A 16909-nucleotide genomic window follows, 5' to 3' on the forward strand; every position below is an offset into this window, starting at 1 on the left:
TATTTCTAAGTGCACCCTGGCGTTTCTTGGTGCTAAACAAACTGTATGCCCTCAACAATGTTGATGGGGCAGAATATTGAGGAAAGAACATTGAAAATAAAATATCAACAGGTAAGTAAATTTAGCTACTCTATTCCCAAGTCCACATGTATGGACCTACCCCGTACAAATATCTTCACGGTATGTAGGAGTAAAGTTGAAAAAGTAAATCTATACTTTCGTATATGTACACAATCATCCTTAAGATATATTGCCCCTCGATATTTTGTCCTCGATATTAGTGTGCCTCGATATTGATGGTGACAATTTTCAGTAGTACAATCTAACGAATCCATATGTATAATATAAATGCACATTGAGTCCCTTTCCTTTAAGTTTTTTTTCAAACATAACACTGACATTTTTCGAAGTGCTAACTCTGCAAATTGTTGCAAAAACATGAAAATATGTAAGCGCATAGTTTTGTGGAACTAATGAGCTATACTCCAAGCACCCTCAATCCAAGAGATCTTTGTAAAATTGTGAATTGAAACTGCAGTTTTAATACTGGTAAACAACACTTATTAAGAAGAGATTAACATAATGAAATGTAAAGAAGTCTTTATTAAAATATTTCCCATTGCTACGCTTATGAAACGACTTCATTTTCTGTACACGACTCTCACATTATGTAACCTGGTCTTTTAATTTGTAGTCCATCATTGGTTTAAGCCAAATCACTAGCTATAAATATAGATTAGTGTAGAACACTAAAGAGGCTTTTAACAAAGAATGCCATTCAGATTTCTTTAATCATCTTTAACAAAAAATTCCTGTCAGCATTTTTAAAAGTACTTCCAGTAATGCGTGTTTGCCTCTGGCAGGTTCACCTCAGATGCCGTAACTGGAATCTCAATTGTCATCATTTTGTTCTTCTTTCCATCGAAAAAGCCTTCGCTCAAGTGGTGGTTTGATTTGAAAGGTATGTTTCCTTAAGTGGAGTTGGTACCAGTCGATGTACTAGTGTGTGTCACGCCAGATGCGTACACGATGCATCATTCATGTGCTGCCATTTGTTGACGTCATGTTGTTTTTGTTCTGTCTGTTTATGTCTGTGAGCACTCTGTGTGTTCTTCTTTCCCTTACTACGTCACAATTCACCTTGATTATACATTATTATATGAAAGACGTTCTTGCATGCAATTATTATTACATTTCTTATGTAACTTCCCAACGGATATTGGCTTGTTGGAAATGTGCTACAGGATAACTTTTTTGCCATTTGTGTCTCTGAGGATCGTGTTCACAGTCGTGCACTTTTTAAACTATTAGTGTAATGTAGCACTGTAGATGTTCATACAGCGCTGTCCTCCAGACTTTGTGATCTTGCACCTGAGAGCAACGAAAATCCTAACCAGCTCATGCCATTTAACCACATGCAAGCACCTTTATTTTGTAGCGTGTCTTGTATAAACATAGCCAGTCTGGTTGGCAGGACCAGGGTCAGGCTACTACCAGGCAGGTAATGCTGATTAATGTCGCTTTGCATCAGTAGTAGTGCTTACTTTGTAAAAGAATAAGTGACGGCGCCCAAAGCTCTGCCTGTGGTATTATAGATCTCTCCAGTCTGCCTAGTCTTGTCTCTTTAATCCAGTACCAGACACTTCCTGCTGCTCTGTCTCACTCTTGCCGGCTACTGTCTTCTCCATTTATGAAGGGTTTTCCTCCTTTCTCTTCCTCGTCTTTCGACTTTTTTCCTCTCTTGCTCTTGAGAAATGTCTGATGAAGAAAAATAGGTGCTGGTCCCTAAAAATGAATGCTAGTAGCCCACGCCAGCAACCACTGGCTCAAATTAAGCACTGATTTGGGGGCTCATGTGCCTGCTGGACAGGTGCTGCAATTCCTCAAACAAACGTTTGGTAAATTGTGCTAGGGAGAGAGAACAGGACAGTTTCATGTCTACTTAGAAAGATGGCTTCTACTCTCCTTGTAAGTGTTGGCACTCTATAGGGGTTCCTAGCACCAAAGTACACACATTAAAATATAGTAGTCAGGTGTGTATTTTGGCTCTAGCATTTTGTGTCAAGCACTCTGCTCAGGATTATCTGTGGGTGTGGCAGCACTAGTCACAACGCTTGTTCTACTGCCTCTACTCCAATTCGAATTGTACAGTGATGCCATCTGTGACTAAGAGTTAAGACTTGTTGTAAACACAAATATATTACTGCTGAGAGTGCCTTGACCCATCCTGTCTGGACCAACCTTAATTTATTGATGGAACTATAGTGTTGTCTACAGCGACGGCTCATCCGCTATGGCATGGGAGCTTTGCCCCTCCCTCCCAGCAGCTGCAAAACTTGAAAAAACTTGAAAAAGAAAACTATAATAAAACATGTTTATTATTGTTTATTATTGTTTTATTTTTCTCCATTCCGTGGAGTCTAGGGAGTGAGGCCATGGGGATGACGGGCACAAGGGGAAGTGGTAGGTGCACTGCTGTCAGTGCGCATGACGGTTTGGCCAAACTGACATGCCCATTGAAGCTGTCTCCAACCCGATCTGCTTTGCCGGGTTGGAGACAGCAGGCACAGGCTCCAAGTCTCCCTGGGAGAGCAAATCGAGGGCGCTCAGACCAATCCTGATGCTGCTGTCATGCTGTGAGAGCAGCAACAGGATTGGGCGCAGGGTAGTTTGGGAGTCTGTGCCTGCAGTGGAGCCAGAAGAGCAACGATGCAGAGGGATTCAGGGTACTCCCCCTGCCACTTTACCCCGACGCCAGCCGTGACTGGTTGTCTGTACCATGTTCCACAGGTATCTCTTTAAACCTTTGTAAATTTCATTAACCTATTAAAACAGCTGTCTTTCAAACTGATGTAAACAACCTACGGGTGCTGTGTAATCTGGAGCTTTGCCTTTCTTTAGTTTTAAATAAGGCACCAAAATCCCAAATATGTGGGGATTGAAAAAGGCATCCTTTCTCTCAACTGCTATTATCATAGTCATTATTATTCACCTTATTTTAATTTATTTGGCTTATTAGAGAGCTGTAATTGTGAGACAAGTGTGGAAGTGTAAATATTAGAGTGAATGACAAAACTGATCAATTCTGGATTACATTGAAATTTATAACAGTGGGTTTTGAATAGATTCAAGTTTGTCAATCAAAAATACGCATTGACAAAATAATAGGTTTGACATTTTCTGCCAGCCTTTTAGCGTTGTAATGTTTGTCATGTGTTTTGTAAAATGTTATTGTTGGATGAGCTGCTGGACCCTCACCAATATAAAGACATCCACTGACAAACCAATGGGTCTGGAGTTGGTCATCAGCCTTTTGGCTTTGGCAATGCCTGTTTTGTTTTGTCCTGGTTTTTGCAAAACCTTCTTTTTGGATAAGCTGCCTGGCCCTCTACATGAAAAAGTTTTTTTGGGGTTTCAAAAAGCACACATGGTCATTGTAGTCCCCAGCACTTAAGGAAACTACTTTGTGTGTGGAGGTGCTCCTTGTGCCAATCTAAGAACTAAAAAATGGCTAAAAGCTAAATATGTTTTTGGTTTCAAAAAGCACATACTGCCAAAGTAGTCCCTGACATCCAAGGGAACTACTTTGTGTGAAGGTGTGTCCCTTGTGAAAGAGAATGCCGTCACTCACAGTGAAGTTAGCCAATGTCGGAGTTGGGCTGACCCATTACCCCATGCTGTATGGTGTTGCGGGCGTAAGAACCATGAATGACTGCTACAGTCGACGGAATAAAAAGGCTGGGTGAAACCACCATAAGTAAGACTATTACATGCATAGTAACAGTAAGATCAAAAGGTCTTGGCTAATGTCGAACCTAAAAAATATTTCTCTTTGACAAGACAGCTTGCCTCTTCTAAATATCATATGTTAAGCATCCCCCAAACCGTTCACATCTGAAACAAAATGTGGATGGCTGGTGCACAAGTCCTCAACGTGGAGTTTGGCATTGGCCCTTTGGGTACATTGAAACCTCATCTGGGAAGGATGTTCACCACACGAGCCGTACCATTGGAAGACACAGGCTTGTGATTAGACCTTCTGTCAGGCACTGCCATTTAACTACCCAGGCTGATTTTGAGGTCTTGCTTGACAGCACAGCTGTCTGCCAAAGCATTGTTAACAATTCTTCAAAATATAGACAGAACCTTGACACCGCTGAGCAGGCTCTTGCCATGTAATCTAATGCCATTGCCTGTTTGGTGTATCATTCCTTCTTCGAGGAATTGATTACATTGACGTGCATTAGAGACCATTGAAAAAGTACACTCCATCCCAACACTGTTGTCACAATCGATTATTTATCTTCTGCACGCTGCAACCCTTGTTTGCTTCTTTATTGGTAAAGCAAATAAAAGAGGATTATTGTGGTTAGCGGTATTTGTGCATTCCTCACGTAAGCACCATTCCTGAATGCCACTTTTTCCATGCTCCAGCAAATTAAAGCTGGACCCAATGACTTTGCAAATGCTTGTTTTCATTGGCAGCTATTAAACAGGTCTTAGTGAAAAGGCTCCCAACCCACTAGTGCACATGCTCCGGCAGAGATGATGGGTTAATCCAATGAAGAAAAGGTTACTTTAACCCTGAAATATTTTTTGGGAACACACATTTCATCAGAAGTGCTTTATCCAGTGACAGTTTCACAGGACTGGACATGCTGCCTAGGACATCACTGTGAAACTAAACTTTAAAATGCTTCCGGTGCAGTGTCGGTGCGTTGATACGTGGATCTCTGATTGACTGGATGGCTTCTCTCCTTCATTTCTCCTGCTGTGATTTCACAGAGTTGTGTATTCGGAGTCGGAAAGTTCAACACTGTCGGGTAAACAGGTTTCCACTTCTTCGGAAACACTGATAAGTGAGCGCTGCCCTGTTTGTTTAGAGTTGAACAGGCTCCAAATAAGGCAAGGCGCAGAGGTGGGTCAGCGAGCTCACTTTGCCAGATCAATGCAGGCACTTTTCTCTGGTTTGACGATCACCTTTTATTAGTTCTTTTGAAATTACAACATTGTGGTTTTACGATACGAGCAGCAGGCGTCTGTTGTTAAATATTTGTATTTATTTATTTATTGCTTTTCTAATTTTACAGAACAGGTTAAACGGCTCCACTCCGTGCATCCTCACAAATAAAACAAAATGAAAAGCAGGGGGTGGAGTCTAAGAAAGCATGCGAGCTCTACAGGTATAACACTGAGAGCAAGGCAAAGGCAATGAGACGTGGGCGGGGCCCCCACTTCTGGGGAGGTAGGATTCTCCCTTTGCATTGATTTCATGGCACAGTAAGGCCTCTCACTGTCCACATTCCGCCTGTTGAGACAATTGGAAATATGGGAACCAAAGACCCCCCATTTTTCAAAGTTATAGTGAACACCACATTTCCTCATTAGCCTGTCCTTTCCCTCGCCTTAAACCAGTCCAACTAGGTCCCAAGTGCTCACTTTTGGAGGGAGAGGGCTACCCTACCTTTGCACAATGTCGTAACACTCCACAGTCATTCCTTAATCCGGGTCTTTTGTTGCTATGCTAGGTCTCGTTTCCCCAAATTTTAAACAGAGCCTCCTTACCATGGGTGGTGATGATATCACTATCTAAAACCCTCAAGAGCACTCTCGTAATCCTCTCGGTCCACACCGTCACACTTTTGCACGGCTGTCCCCATCAAGGTTAATCTCTGTATGCCATGCGGAGCCTTTCACCGCCACAGCCCAAGCCAGCCCCACAGCCCACCCCAGCTTCAGATAAAGTCTCCCTGGGGTCCCAGCAGAGGAGCTGAACACAAACTAAATCTCCAGGGCACAGTCTCTACTCCATGTGACACCGATGACTAAGCATGGGGGATCTCAGTACTGAGATTACTTATATTCTAAAAACCGCAAAAAACTAGGAAGTTGATCAGGATGCATAGGATAATTGTATTGTTCAATTCTCCCAGAAACACACCCCGTATCATGGAGAGACCTCTTTATGTGCGAGTGCTTGCGCTAATTAAATAGCCAGATAGATAGATTAATAACTAGCTAGCTAGCTAGCTAGCCAGATAGATAGATAGATAGATAGATGGATAGATGCTGAAATATATATTTATACTTGTTTTTGTTTTGTTTTGCTAGCACCAAACACTGAAAGTCACCCATTGCTATCTTGGAAGAAAACACAGGAAACGGTTCCTTGGAATATTATCTTGCTGCTTGGTGGAGGGTTTGCAATGGCAAAAGGTTGTGAGGTACTGAATAGCAGTTTATATTTTTGCTTCTTAACCATTTTGCATGTTCATATTATAAAAATGTATTGTATATAACTTTGATAACCAAAAAGGTTTTTTACTTATTGGTTTATGAAATTATATATTTTTAGGGAAAATATTGTACAAGTGGAACTGTTTCCTGTTTAGGAGGGAAGAGGAGATAATTAGACTTGCAAATTGATAATAGTAGAGAGATACCTCACTTTTTATCGTAAAACATATAGAGTTCACTCATGGTTCCTTGCATTTTGTTAGAAATGGGGGTTTTAGTTGGCAGAGGTAGGTACCTTTGTCCAAAGAGGGACCCTTGCTTCTAGTCAGGGTAAGGGGGATACACTTCTAAAATAACCCTTGCTCACCCCCTTGGTAGCTTGGCACAAACATACAGGCTTATCTCAGAGGCAGTGTGTAAAGAATTTGTGAACACAACAGTAATACAGTGTAAACACTGCAAATGGACACCACACCAGTTTAGAAAAATAAATAATCTTTATCTAAACCAAACAAGACCAAAACGACAAAAATCCACAATACAGTAATGAAAATATGACTTTCAAATGGTAGAAATAGATCAGTTCAAAGCAAATTTCAGATGCAAGACTTTTCACACAAAGTACCTTGGATGCGTCACGCACACAAACATAAAGGGTCGCAGGGAAGGTGATGCGTCGGTTCCTTACTGCTGCTCAGGGGAGGTGAAGCGTCTGTTCCTTTCCAGAGAGGAGGTGATGCGTCGGTTTCTTACTGCGTGGGGAAGTGAGGCTTTTTTTCTTACTGCGTCCTCCAACGATGTGACAGACCTGGCACCTCGATGCAATGCAACGATACGGGACGATGCATGGATTCTTGCAGCCGCACAGCAGGCCTTGCATCGGAATTGATGCGGTGATCTCGGACTTCGGAGATCAGTGCACTCGATTTCTCGTGCTGCGGGCAGGCGCTGCGATGATTTCTTCTGACCATGCGTTGGAAACAGGTGCAGATGTGGCACGCTTCTTGAAGTTACGTTAATTTTGCAGCTCCCAGCTGCAAACAGCCTCCAGAGGTCCAAAACAACAGCAGGCACCTTTTAGCAGGTCAGACCTCCCAGCAAGGATGTTCAGGGGGGCTGGTGGTAAAGTCTTTGTCCCTGAGACTTCAGAACAGGAGGAAAGCTCAGTTTCAACCCCTTGGAGATCTTCCTCAAGCAGGGGACACATCAAACAGCAAAGTCCTTTCCCTGTTCCTTGGCAGAATGTTGCCACTGCAGGCCAACCCTAGACAGCAAACAGCACAGGGGCAGTATGACTCCTCGGTTTCTCCAGCTCTTCTCCTTGCCAAAGGTTCCTCTTGATTCCCAGAAGTGATCTTTGAAGTCTTTTCTATCGCTGAGACTTCCAACAGGAGGCAAGCTCTACCTCCATCCCTTGGAGAAAACTCTAATAGCAGAATGATGAAAGCACAGTCCAGTCCTTTCTCTGTCCAAGACAGAAGCAACCAACAGCACAGGGGCAGTACTCCTCCTCCAGCTTTCCCGGTCCTTCTTCCTGGCAGGTTCCTTAGTTCAGTAGTGATCTGAAATACTGGGGTCTGGGCCCAGTGTTTATACAGCAAATTGCTCTCTTGGCCCAGGGCTCTGAGCCCAGTCCGAACCAGTTTTGGGGGGCACTTTGCAAGTGCACAACAACTTCCATTGTCAGTGTGAGCCCTGGCTCCAGACACACCACAGGGGTACGGAGTTATCATTGTGGAAGGCAGGCACAGCCCTATTCAGGTACAGGTGCTGCTACTCCCACCACTCCAAATGGAGACCAGGCCTATTCAGCCTAGTGCTGATTCATCCAGACTCTCTGGAGCCACTGCACATCCCAAGCCCCTATTTCTCCAAAGCCAAACAGTTAATACACATCCTCGCAGAGGCACACCGGATGGCTAAGCAAGAAAATACCTACTTTCTAAAATTGGTAGTTTCAACCACAAAATGTAAAGATCACCCTTACTAAAAGATGCATTTTAACATTCTGAGTTCAGGCATACTAAACTTTATTTTCCCATCGGGTTCCCAGGGCAGTTATGCTTATAAGATGATATAGGCAAACTCCCCATTATTTCCTACGGTAACAGATAGCCTCACAATAGTGAAAAACGAAATTGGTCGTATTTCACTATCAGGACATGCTACACACATCAGGGCATGTCCTACCTTTCACATACACCGCACCCTGCCCACAGGGGCACCTTGAACCTACCTTGGGGTGACCAACATGTAAGAAAAGGGAAGGTTAAGGCCTGGTAAGTGGGTGCGCTTGCCAAGTCAACATCGCAGTACTAGACTTCACACAGGCTGTGCAATGGCAGGCCTGAGTTACATTTACAGGCTGCTTATGTGGATGGCACAATCAGTGCTGTAGGCCCATTAGCAGCATTTGATTTACCTGCCCTGGGCACACACAGTGCACTGTACTAGGGACTGACTAGTAAATCAAATCAGCCAATTATAGAAACACCAATCCATACATACAATTTACAGGGAGAGCATATGCACTTTAGCACTGATCAGCAGTGGTAAAGTGGACAGAGTCATAAAACCAACAAAAGCAGGGCAGAAACAGAAGGCCCCAAACCAAAAAAATCTGGGGATAAACCCGCTGTAAAAGCCAGGTCTAACACATTTCAATAAAACAACCAAATAAAGGTATCATTACTGCAAACGTCATCCAGGTACGTAAATTAATAGTAATTATTTGTGATTATATGATAAGTGTAATCTAGCATTTAGTGCAAAATGGTACCCTAACTTCATAAATGGACCGTAGGAAGCATTTTTCCCCTACCACCAAATGCCACAGAGCATGAAGAGCAGTAGCTAGCAGCTACTGGCTCTCTTAGTTTGTCGTTCCTGTGGTCCTACAATAGGAGATTTGCCCCCAAATTACTCTTAATTACTCTTTGATGTACACTACGTTTTCCCTAAAGTAAATGAGCTTGTGGCTCCTACTGCAGAATATTCGTGCATTTTACTTCCTAGGTGCATGTGTAACTGTTAATCTGTTGCTGCTTGTTTGTTCTTGGTCTCTGTATAAAATGACATAAATAGTTGTTAGACCCAGTGATATTACGTGGCTGCTTGTGAGTTTATAGGTGTGCCTCAATGTGTGCTCTATTTGTACATGTGTGCGTGAATGATATGTGCGTCTGCATCCAAGCACTAAAAAAAGCAGATTGCAGTGCTTGTTAGTTTGGTTTTATAAATGCTTTCGCAATTAATATACCAAATCCAGGTGCAGTGCAAGGATTTTGAGCCCCCCCGAGATAAAATAGCATTTTGTTTCATAAAGTGCTCTTCATAGATTAAACAAGTATTGACATAGCAAGTAGCCCAATCTTTGGCTGTTAGTCTATTGGCTTGGCCATTTAGTTGTACTTTATTTTGTAAATCGTTACTACAAAAATATTTCTTTCAAATGTTCAGGTATTAATAGATGTTGATTTTGTAATAAAGTTTTACAAAAACATTTAAAGATGACCACCAATGCTTTCACATGTGTGTTCACACACAAGCGGACATCTTTGAATCTATTTGTAGTAATGTTTTGCATGGAACAATCCTAGAGTCCAACCTTGCATGTACATGAAGAGGTGGCCATTTAGGGATGGTTTGACAGCCAATTGACAAATATGGTGGCTGCATGAAGTGTGCGGACGTGACACGGTTCACTGCAAGCGATGACGAGGGCAGTGTCTGGAGAGCTGCCAGATCATAGCAAAGTTCAAAACTAGTGAAAAAAATAACTTGCTTGGTGGTGCAAGAAGAACACCGATAACCAAGGGTTCAAAGCTCCTAAAAAAACTCACAATTTTTTGGTTTTATTTAGTGAAAACCACTGGATTAGTGCTGAAGGTAACCCTTGACTTAATGGTCCATCTACAACATGACTGCTGAGTCACAGTGATGGTCTTCCTGCCTTTTTAAAGGTGGGAGGACCGCCACTCATTTCCCCTGCCCGTGTCTACCATGTGAGGCATTAGAAACGGGCAGAGAAAATGTTAAATGGTTCCCACATGCAGGAAAATGATTCCTGCACATTAGGATCCAATACTTTTTGCACAAAAAAACCCACAAATTCACGCTAAAGGAATTTGTGTTCTGTGAACAAAAAGTTTGCACTGTAAACCTGGTGCCTGCCCGGCAACTTGATTGCTGTGAGGTGGTGATAGAGGCAGCAGCGGCCCGTGCAGACAACAGCGGTGGGGTGGTCGGGCAGGATTGGGGGGGCATTCAACAGACGACAACGAGGGAAAATTAAATAATTCATTTTCCCTCATCGTCGTCTGTTGAAATACCCCCCACCTAGCCTCGCCACTCTTACCTGCACGGGACGCTGCTAGATAGTGGTGGGTGCCTTCAGAGCAGAGTGGTCCCTGCTAGGCGAGCAGGGATCTCTGACTATGGTGAAGTGTCATGACCTCTACCTCTCTGGCGGAAACGTGACCAAAGCCTAAAAAAGGTCATCTGTGGTGTAACAAACTATATTTATACCTTTGCGTGACAGCTTGGATTCAGCTTCCACGTGGACAGAACTTATTTGTTTGAGTTCTAATATGATAATGGTGTCTCCTGGTGGAAACTGAGGTTGAGCCAAGGAGAGCTTGGCACTGCATAATGTAATGAGGAACTTCAGTTCTCCTACTGCCAAAGGTGTTCGCTGTAGGGGCATTGCTTGACCATAGAAGAAAGATCTAATTTTAGAATTTTGAGGTTACGAAGTTAGGTTATCACTTTTTCTCGGATCAGAAAGGGTTGTCCCCACACCTCTTGGTCCAGGACCTGTAATCGTTACTTCTTGCATTTGTTTCAAATCCTTTATACTATAATTGACACTAATTCGCACAGCTCCTATTTGTAATGCTAGACAAACCTAAAGTGTGGTCAGAGACTGCTTGCAAGCTTAAGTGTGCATATTTTTGTGGGTGCTATTTACAATTATAAGTGAGCAACCCAAACTTCCAATACAATTACGAACTACATTCATGTTGTTTATAATGCTTGTAAATTTCTACACAAACTTGGACGCTAATATTCATTTGTGCATCAACTCTATAACACTCATATTTAGCTTACTGGTGAATATATGCTTAGTACATGTTTTTGTTACAGAGCGTTAGAAATTGGGGTTCTGGTTTTTAGAGTATGCACCCTGTACAAGCAGGAACCACTACTCTAGTCAGGATAAGTTAGATACACACACACTAAAAGATAACATGTGCTCGCCTTCTGGTAGCTTGCCACAGAGCACTCAGTCTTATCTAAAGAGGCAATGTGTAAAGTATTTGTGCAACACGCACACACAGCAACACAATGAAAACACCACAAAAATACTCCACACAGGATTAGAAAAATAGATTATATTTTTAGGAGTAAAACAAGACCAAAACTCTAAAAATTTAAATAGTAGAACCAGAGCGATTATTTTTTAACTAATACATCAAAAAGTAGTGCTTAGAAACATATAGCACTTAAGGTCAAGCTGGACCAGGGTAAATCTAAACTTCAGGCTGACATACGATGGAGGTCAGGCTGGCTACAGGACTCCTGCAGGTCCCGCTAAAAAATTACCTTGGATGAAGCAAGCGTGGATGTGTAAGACTCGAAGCTTCGGGTCTGATCCACGCAGGCGATGAAGGCTTCATCAAGGAACCCGTTCACGATTTAGGCACTGTGTCATTGTCGAGCTGCACTGTCATTCATGCAGCCCGTCAAAGCATTGTCGCTGATCAGCTCCTGCTTTGGTGTCGAAGGACAATGCATTGTTTCCGATCGGTGTAACGTCATCACTGCGCTGACTTTGATGGTTCTGGACAGCAGAAGTCACCTTTCAATGGTCCCAGGATTGGATTGGCACCACTTGGCAGGGCAAGGCTCACAGATGACAGATTCCAGATGCTGTTGCACGGTCAGAGGAAGTCTTTGATGGCCCTGAGATTTCAGAAAAGGGGGCAAGCCAGCATGCCCTTGGAGTCACTCGAGTTCAAGTGAGATGGGTCCAGTCCTTGTCCTCAGCAAGGCAAAGATCAGCAGAGCAAAGCAGAATAGCAGTTCTTCCAGAGAAGTAGTCAAGCAGAGTGGCAATCCTTGTAGCACGGCAGTCTTTACTCCTGGCAGGGTTCTTCACAGGTCCAGTAGTGTACTGTCTTAGTAGAGTCAGAGCCTCAGTACTTCTACTGAATAGTGCTTTTGAAGTGGGGGTGACTTCAAAGCAGGCCCTTGAAGTGTGCAGGTCCCCCTTTCCTCCAAGCCCTGACTCCAGACTATCAGATGGGGTTAATCATCAGCACTTTGTGTGAGAAACACTGCCTTTTCAGGCGTCTCCGCTCCCCCTCTCTTTTCCTGCCCAGGAAGAGCTATCAGAATGCAGATTAATGCAGATGACTTCTCTCCCACACCCTCCCTTCCTGTGTTTGTGGGTGTCTAGAGGGAATGCACAAAGTGAAGCTGACATCCACCCCAGATGTGTATTGGAGACAGGGTGCAAGGCACACAGAGCAGTAAGAGCAGAGAAATGCCCACTTTCTAAAAGTGTCATTTCTAAAACGGTAATGTTCAATCTAACTTTACCATTAAAGTGTTTGTTATTACTATTCCAAAAATCTACAACCTGATGTAGCTACTCCTTTCTAATCCTGAATTCCAGCTTAAAAGTGTATTAAAGAATTACCAATGCTAGCCCATGAGAGGAGTAGGCCTCACAGTAAAACAACAAATTTGGCTGTTTGTCACTATCGGGAGATGTAAAACTTAAAAGTACATCTCTTACCTTTTAGTTACACAGCACCCTATCTTAGACATGATTTATATTTAATTAAAGGGGAGTTTAAGGCTTGGCAAGTGGTTTTAAGTGCCAAGTTGAAGTGGCAGTAAACTGCACACACAGGCCTTGTAATTGCAGACCTGAGACAGGTTTGAAAGGTTACTTGTGTGGGTGGCACAACCAGTGCTGCAGGCCCACTAGTATTATTTAGATTACAGGCACTGGGTATATGGTATACCACTTTACATGGCACTTACATGTAAACCAAATATGTCAATTGTGTATACACCAATGTTTTCATGTTTAGGGGAGAAGCACAGATACTTTAGCACTGGTCAGCAGTGGTAAAGTGCTCAGAGACCTAAGGCCAACAAAAAGATACAGCAAAGAAAGGAGGTGAGCAGGCAAAACGTTTGAGGGAAGATCACCCTAAGGATGACAGGTCAAACATGAAGGCTTATTTTGTTCTCATAAATCACGTAGCGAGAGGGACAAGGAGGGAGATCAAGGTCCAGTACCAATGCTCCTTAGTAAGGGAATATATAAACAGAATGGGGTAACTCTTCATATTTGATAAAGAGATGAGGAAAGGTTGGAGTGGACAGCTATGAGGGGATCTTCCTTATTAGGAAGTGATGCCCTCAAACACCCATATGGGTGTCATGCTTCATCATCTGGCTTTTTGCTCCTCATGGGGCTGGCAGTGCAATGCCCCACGGGCCCCATGAGAGGGCTCCTTGGCAGAGATCTTTTTATATATATCTCAGCCGTGATGATGTGTGCTGGTGTGTGGAGAAAATGAAAGATTGTGCAGGTTATCCTAAAGTACCTAAAGGGTATCCAGTGATAAATTTATTCAGAGGTCCCTTTGGTAGGATAAAAAACAAAGTGTGGATGGTCGGCACAGAGTTATGAAGCGCGACTATCTAGTATGTGTTGTGAAAAAACTATATTGGGTTTATGGGTCACGAGGAGCAAAAAGCCAGATGATCAAGCAGGTCACCCACATGGGTGTGTGAGGGCAATTAGGAAGATCCCCTTCATAGCTGTCCACTCCAACCTTTCTTCATCTCTTTATCACATAGGCTTATTTTTTCTCACCAGACTCAGACCTAGAACAAGTGAGAGAAATGTATCAATGGGATAAATGAGGGGTGTAAGGAAATGCCGCTTTTCGCTTGATCATCCTCAAAGGTTTGGACTGATGCCACTGGTTTTCTGACTCGGAGAGTGCACAAAGGTCTGCTAACCAGACCTCAGTGCCAGTGCTTTGACCCTGAAAATGTAATGTTGGATTGACTTATACCCAACTGGCATAACTTTACTTACTTACAAGTCCCTAGTATATGGTACCTGGGGTAACCAGGGTCTGTAAATTAAAGTGCCCCACCAGAACTGCAGCACTTATTGTGCCGCTGTGGATGCGCCAAAAGTGAAAACGTGTTACCCAGCTTGTCACTGCAGACTGACAGAGCAGTTTTATACTGGCAACCCAGCTTTGCCATTTAAATTAATGGAAAGGGTCAAACCTCCCGTTTTAATGTACAAAAGTAACACATAGTGCAGGCCTATCTAGTCCTAAGGCAGAGTGCTGTATATTAAAAAGTAGAATACATATCAAATTATTAGTCACATTAAACCCGATTTAATGTAACTTTTAAGTAAAAGCAACTTTTAAAAAGTTGCCACTCTGTTACCCAAGTTTTCCAGTAGCCATTTACAGATGTTTTCCACAGGGTAGTCTTCTGCCGTCCTGTGGAGAAATGTGATCAACTCCCAGGAGGGGGAACAATAGAAGGCTGCCTATATAAGAGGTGTCACCTCTACCTGGCAGGAAGCCACACAGAGTACAAAGGCAAGCTTCAAAGGGGAAGTCACTTTTGAAGGGCAAATGGTGGACACACAAGAGGGGCTGCTCCCTTGTTATGGTAGATCGGTTTGCCTCAGGGACAGAGAGGGGTTGCTCTATTATTCAGGGCGACGGGTTGAGGTTAGGACGGAGAGGGAAGACCAATTGCCAACCTGTTTTTTAATGGGCGGGTGGCCCACAGGTAACCATTCCTGTAGGGTAGGCTACCAAGCTTCACATACCAAGAGAGGGGTTCTCCCATCATGGCACTGGGCAGAATAGTGCACATTGGGATAGGTAGATGCTACACTTTGCTGGAAGTCTTCATCAGGCAGAAAGGGATCTGGTGGCCCATTGGTTACTGACCGCCACATCCCAGAGGACACATTCTGGGAATAAAATGGCACCCCTAGCACACAGACTTCAGATTACATTGGAGTGGAGAAAGGACCGAAGGACTACCCTACTTTTACCCGGACCTGACAAGAGTGGCTGCATCAGTCACTAGATTGCACCTGCTGATCCTTGGGCCAGCAAAAAGAGGACTGTGCCTTGCTTGTGGAAAACTCAATCCCAGAACCCAGATAGAAGTGGCAAACTACAAGAGTCAATCGACTGGTTTCCTGTTATAGCACAAGGGCCACAAAAGCTGAAGAAACCCCTATTGGCAAGTCAGTAGCCAGAGTCGCTTGATTGCCACTGATGTGTAGCATGGGAGACTGAGTCCCAACCCTCACAAGTTGCACCCAAGTCTGTTGGACCTGGCAGAGTTGTCAGAGAGCAGTTTGGTTGCCCAAGAATGAGACTGGCCTTCACTAAAGGGATCAAGGAGGACTTCAAGAGACATCAACCCTTGTGACCAAAGTCTCCGCATTAAGCCTGTGAACCGAGGAGTGCCCCATGGACCGCTCAGTATCCGCAGAATCTTACAGCATCCTGAATCGCTTGTATCAGGACCACTCTGTTTAAGTCAATGACGGTTCACCCGTTGAGACTGGAACTTGACTTGAGACTGCTGTGGTGACAAGGTAACAGCCCTACTCCTTAATGGCCTCCTCCGACATTCCCCTTGTCGGAGTTTGTCACCCACTATGGACCAGAGTTGCCAAACACAACTCTTTCAAATTTTACAAAGTAATCAAACTTTGCATTTACCCATGCATTTTGGAATTTTGCATTGATTTACAATTTGATTAACCCTCTGGTGAATTTTGTTTGTTTTGGTCTATAAATATAGAAACAAATATGTTCTATTTGTATAAATTGGTGTTGGATTTCTTTCATGTTGTGTGACTCTTATTTTGTTGTTTAGTACTTTTAAAGGCTTTACGCTTGTTCCTTTGTCTAAGCCTATCTGCTCGAAGCCACAGCTACCCACGGCTGATGTAAAGGTTTTACAAGCGAGCCTGACTTGGATCCACGACAGGTTGTGAGTTTATTACACTGTGAGGTGGCACAACCACACCATATAATAAATCACATTCCCTCATAAGAAGGAAGAGAAAAATAGAAAAACAGTAACAAAAGGAGAAAGGAGGGATGAAAAAGAACCTGCAAGAGTGAGGTAGAGAAACAGGAAGTGTAGGGAGTTGGAAGAAAGAGGTATGTGAGGTGGAATCAAAACTAGGCAGTCTTGATATTTGGCAGCAGTGGCGACAGGCTCCTAAGAATAACTTTGGGCTTTTGCACTTCAATATTTGTTATTATTTTGGAAACTAAGCCAATTAAAAAAACACACAGTTTTCGCATTCGAGATGTGTGGTACTGTGCGTTACATGTGAATGTACATGATTGAGGCCGCTCTTACCTAATTCTTTTTTTTTTTTATACCTTTTGCATAATTTAGAGATTCTTTACTCCATTTTTATCCAGCGGGTATAACGCAATTGTTAAATTTGCAATACAAATGCGAGGAGAGTCCATTACTGCATATTTCTACGCTCTTGTATGCGCTACAATGGAGAGTTCATAGAAATAATTGGTTGTCACAATATAGGTTTTACGTGAACCCAATATGTTGCATCTAA

General features: G+C 43.2%; 1 protein-coding gene across 3 annotated transcripts in view; it reads left to right on the forward strand.

Moving 5' to 3' along the window:
• SLC13A3 (solute carrier family 13 member 3) overlaps positions 1–16909 on the forward strand; it is a 269140-nt gene that overhangs the window by 213829 nt on the left and 38402 nt on the right. For all 3 annotated transcript variants that reach the window (XM_085619309.1, XM_085619310.1, XM_085619311.1), the window contains 2 exons: positions 864–961; positions 6112–6224. In XM_085619309.1, the coding sequence (XP_085475435.1) occupies positions 864–961; positions 6112–6224 (211 nt within the window). The remainder of the gene's footprint in view (positions 1–863; positions 962–6111; positions 6225–16909) is intronic.

Source organism: Triturus cristatus, chromosome 7, assembly GCF_964204655.1.
Source record: "Triturus cristatus chromosome 7, aTriCri1.1, whole genome shotgun sequence".
NCBI classification, from domain to species: Eukaryota; Metazoa; Chordata; class Amphibia; order Caudata; family Salamandridae; genus Triturus; species Triturus cristatus.